General features: G+C 56.1%; 1 protein-coding gene across 1 annotated transcript in view; it reads left to right on the top strand.

Annotated features, from left to right (window-relative positions):
• LOC104082026 (sarcoplasmic/endoplasmic reticulum calcium ATPase 3-like) overlaps window positions 1–4,249 on the top strand; it is a gene marked incomplete at both ends in the record, with an annotated part of 10,539 nt that overhangs the window by 4,887 nt on the left and 1,403 nt on the right. Inside the window, 7 exon segments of the mRNA XM_009584978.1 lie at window positions 9–89; window positions 183–403; window positions 1,125–1,327; window positions 1,439–1,524; window positions 2,162–2,295; window positions 2,719–2,836; window positions 3,482–3,599. Coding sequence (XP_009583273.1) covers window positions 9–89; window positions 183–403; window positions 1,125–1,327; window positions 1,439–1,524; window positions 2,162–2,295; window positions 2,719–2,836; window positions 3,482–3,599 — 961 coding nt within the window.

Raw genomic sequence — 4,249 nt, 5'->3', positions numbered from 1 at the left:
TGGCTGCACGCTTCTCCGCCCGCGTGGAGCCGGCGCACAAGTCCCGCATCGTCGAGTATCTCCAGTCCTTCCACGAGATCACCGCCATGGTGAGTCCCCCCAGGGACACCCCACCGCCCCCCGGTCCCCTCCTCTCCGCCTGGCCCAACCCCTTGCACCCCGTTAATCACGGCTTCGTGCAGACGGGTGACGGCGTCAACGACGCCCCGGCCCTGAAGAAAGCTGAGATCGGCATCGCCATGGGGTCGGGCACGGCCGTCGCCAAGTCGGCCGCTGAGATGGTGCTCTCCGATGACAACTTCTCCACCATCGTGTCGGCCGTCGAGGAGGGCAGGGCCATTTACAACAACATGAAGCAGTTCATCCGCTATCTCATCTCCTCCAACGTCGGGGAGGTCGTTTGGTGAGAGCCCCCCGCACCAGGCACCATGCTGGGGGGAGCAGTGGTGGGGATGTGTCCCCTGGGGCAGGTGACCTGCTCGTGTCCCCTGCCCCTGGCAGCATGTGGTGCCCAAAATTGTAACCAAACCGAGCAGCTCTGCCTTTTTCCCCAGGGATAGGGGGATTTTTCTTTTGTGGTTTTATAAACACGCCACCCCCCAGGAGCTGTTTTGTTAATGCATTGCCTATTTAAGCTCATGCCAGCGTCTAAGACGGGTGCGGATATTTGTGGACAGGCTGTTGTCACCAGGTCGCACCGATGCACTTTGCATCAGGTCCTGGGGAAGTTCTCCCTGTCCCTGTCCCCTGCCCATCCCTCCCAGTCAATCAGTGCTGGCCTCAGCCTTGGGATCACTTGGGCATCCTTTGCCCTTGCATTTCAGCAGGGGTGTTTGTGCTGGGAACGGGAACCCGCGTAGCTGTGGGGACGTCAATGGTTGGGTTTCGACTGCAAAGCAAATTTTCGTAGTGACAGGAACAAATTTTAGCTGCAAAGTTCAGTCCTGGACTTCAGGCTCCTGACTCAGGGGCTGCAGGTTCATCTGCAGGACTTTGGGTGAATATTCAGTTTGGGGTGTTGGGATCCAGGGTTCCTGCTCGCTCTCCCCTCGCACAACACAGACACTTTCTCTGCCTGCCCTGGAGCTCATCTAATTCAGCATTTCTGATTTTTTCCCCCACAGCATCTTCCTGACGGCCATCCTGGGCTTGCCCGAGGCCCTCATCCCCGTGCAGCTGCTGTGGGTGAACCTGGTGACGGACGGGCTGCCGGCCACCGCGCTGGGCTTCAACCCCCCCGACCTGGACATTATGGACAAGCTGCCCCGCAACCCCAAGGAGCCCCTCATCAGCGGCTGGCTCTTCTTCCGCTACCTGGCCATCGGAGGTGAGCCCCCGCGGGCGCCGGTGGGCAGAGGACGAGGACGGGCATGGGGTGCCGTGGGGTAGGGGGCTCCTTGCCGGGTGCTGGGGGTAAGGGTGTCTCTCTCGGCCGCAGTGTACGTGGGCCTGGCCACGGTGGGCGCAGCGACCTGGTGGTTCTTGTACGACGCCGAGGGACCGCAGGTCTCCTTCCATCAGCTGGTGAGTCGGGAGGGGAACGGGGCGACGTGTTGAGCAGATGGGTGAGAGCACGGATTCAGGCGTTGGGGTCTTTCTTCTACCCTTCTTCTGTGGTTGTTGTAGTGTTGCCAACTTCCTGGTGGAGAAGACAATAATTTAAAATAAAAGCAAATTCTCTCCCTCAGGCTCATGTTTCCAGCCTTGCTTCTGCCAGCGACCAGCATGGTGGGAAAAACTTGATTCAAAGAAGCTGAAAGGAGCTCCCGTACCTGATCCCACATTGAAAGGGATCGATTTTTACATTCTGAACAGGTCTGAACAAGGAGGTGGGAAAGCGGTTGCCATCGCATCCCGATGTCACGTGCAATGGAGGATGTGGTTTTGATGGAGACGCGTGTGTGCTCAAACACCTTATTAACTGCACGTGAAAATCCCTAAGCCACGATCCAGCCATAACCCCAAAGCCCCAACCACAGCAGAAGCTGGGTCACTTTAGACAGTTTTATCAGTTGCTCTGAACCGTGGGATATTTAACAGCACCCCTAATAATCAAGGTTGACCACGTGCCCCCCTACCAGTCGACCTCTTCCTCCTCCTTCCTCCCTTTCCTACGCTGCTGCTCTGCCGTGTATTTACCAGCGGTTTCCTGTGCCGACAGAGGAACTTCATGAGGTGCACCGAGGACAACCCCATCTTTGAAGGAATCGACTGTGAGATCTTTGAGTCCCGATACCCGACCACGATGGCTCTGTCAGTGCTGGTGACAATCGAAATGTGCAATGCCCTGAACAGGTAGGGTGGCCGCAGGATTGCTCTGTGGGCTCTACGTGTGACCGATTTTGTGTAGGGTCTCTCTGAGCATCTGTTGGTGGGCTGAGGGCTTTGCTTTGACTCGACAGAGCCATTCGGAGTGTTCTCGCAGGGGACCACAGGGCTCACTTTAAATAAACCCCTCCAGGCCAGCGTGCTGCTGTCAGTAGTGCTGGAGGAAGGACTGGATCTGCATCCGTTAGCACTTTGGCCCTGTTAACGACCGGCCCTAGGCCATGCATGGCTGGTTGTGTTGAGATGGGTGTCCAGATCCAAATCGCGGCAAAACCTGAAGCTGAACAGTCTGGAAGAGAGGGGCTATAGCATACAGCCTTGGAGAGGAGTGGGAACGCCCAGCTCGGGCAGGAGGTTATTGGGGCTAACACTTTCCCCTCACTTTCGCAGTGTCTCTGAGAACCAGTCGCTGCTGCGGATGCCACCATGGCTCAACATCTGGCTGCTGGGGGCCATCGTCGTGTCCATGGCTCTGCACTTCCTCATCCTCTACGTCAAGCCCATGCCTGTGAGTGCCCTGTGCCACGTCCGCGCGCAGCCCGGGGGGCTCCTCCCGTGGGTGAGGACATCCCCTGGAGCAATCTTTGGGTCTGGAAACTTCTGGGATGGTTGTCCCCAGCGTGTGCCCTCAGGACCAGGTCCTGTGACTCAAACCAACACGGGGACCGGGAGGCACCCTGCCCCAGTGAGCCTCTACTTAAGTCAGAAGCTCTCCTTATAGGCAATGCAAAGGGGTATGGATATCTCAGCTCCTTCTGGAGGCATCGCCTCCCTTTGCAGTCTAAGGCTGGTGATGCCTCGGTTGATGCCTAAGGGTGCTTAAGATGAAGCGGGTCACCGCGCCTAGGAGATTACATTGTCCTTTGTCCCCTTCTAAGCGCCTGTGAGCACTTACAGTCCTAGCTTGTGCCTCACTTTCCTCATCTGCAAGAGAGATGAAGGACATCATTTTTGACTGGTCTTGGCCAAGAGCCACCTTGGGATCATGACAGACCTTGAAGAAATCCTGTTCTTTGGGCTGTCTGGATCCTCCCTCCTTGCACCTGGGATGCCCCATTCTCAACCTGTGCCATACCACGACCTGACCTTTCAAACAAACAACAAAATCCCACCTCCTTCCCTATTGACATGTCCGATCCTTTCTGCCTTGCAGCTCATCTTCCAGGTAACCCCCCTGAGCTGGCCGCAGTGGGTGGTTGTAATGAAAATCTCCCTGCCCGTTATCCTGCTGGACGAAGGACTCAAGTACCTTTCCCGCAACCACCGGGACGGTGAGCGTGGTCTGCACCGCACTGGGTTATGTTCGCTTCGTGGTGCTTTGCTTGGGGTTCGCGGTGGCTTCGCGGCCACCTCGCTCACCTCCTCCGTTCGCGTGGTGTCTGCACCTGCACGTCCATCCACCTGTGCTGTGAAAAAGGGACTTTTTCTCCTACCCCCCTTTCCTTCCCCGGTGCCACGCCAGGCAGAGCAGTTGGTACTTATATCTGCTTGAAATACTCCCTTCGGAGCTGGAGCACTAGATAAATCTGCCACGTGTGTTTATCCAGCTCCTCTCGAACCTCTGGGAACTGGATCCCTTCTCTGATAAAGCAAAACAAATCAAACGCTGGTTTCTAACAGGAATCCTTCATTTTTCCCCTCGATTTTCCACCCCTCCATGGCCGTCCTTATCTTATATTTGTTACCGCTATTTTAAGATCAAATGAGAGCTGAATGTGTTATAAACTGGTTTTAATGGGGTTGCTCTTGGCCGGCACCTCTCAGGATCCGTCCGGTGGCAGAAGTTCCCGTGTGTTGTAAATCACGGCATGTGTTTAGGCAGCCCTCCAAGGAGATGATAGCATCTTTTCTTTCGTTTCTTGCAAAAGATGTTGCTGTGGGCGGTATCTCGGCGCTGAGTTAAACCTGCAGGTTTTCCGGC

The sequence above is a fragment of the Fulmarus glacialis genome, unplaced genomic scaffold (genome assembly GCF_000690835.1).
Source record: "Fulmarus glacialis isolate BGI_N327 unplaced genomic scaffold, ASM69083v1 scaffold10749, whole genome shotgun sequence".
In the NCBI taxonomy this organism is placed as follows: Eukaryota; Metazoa; Chordata; class Aves; order Procellariiformes; family Procellariidae; genus Fulmarus; species Fulmarus glacialis.
The sequence above is the reverse complement of the archived record's forward strand: the minus strand, read 5'-3'. Positions and strand labels throughout refer to the sequence as shown.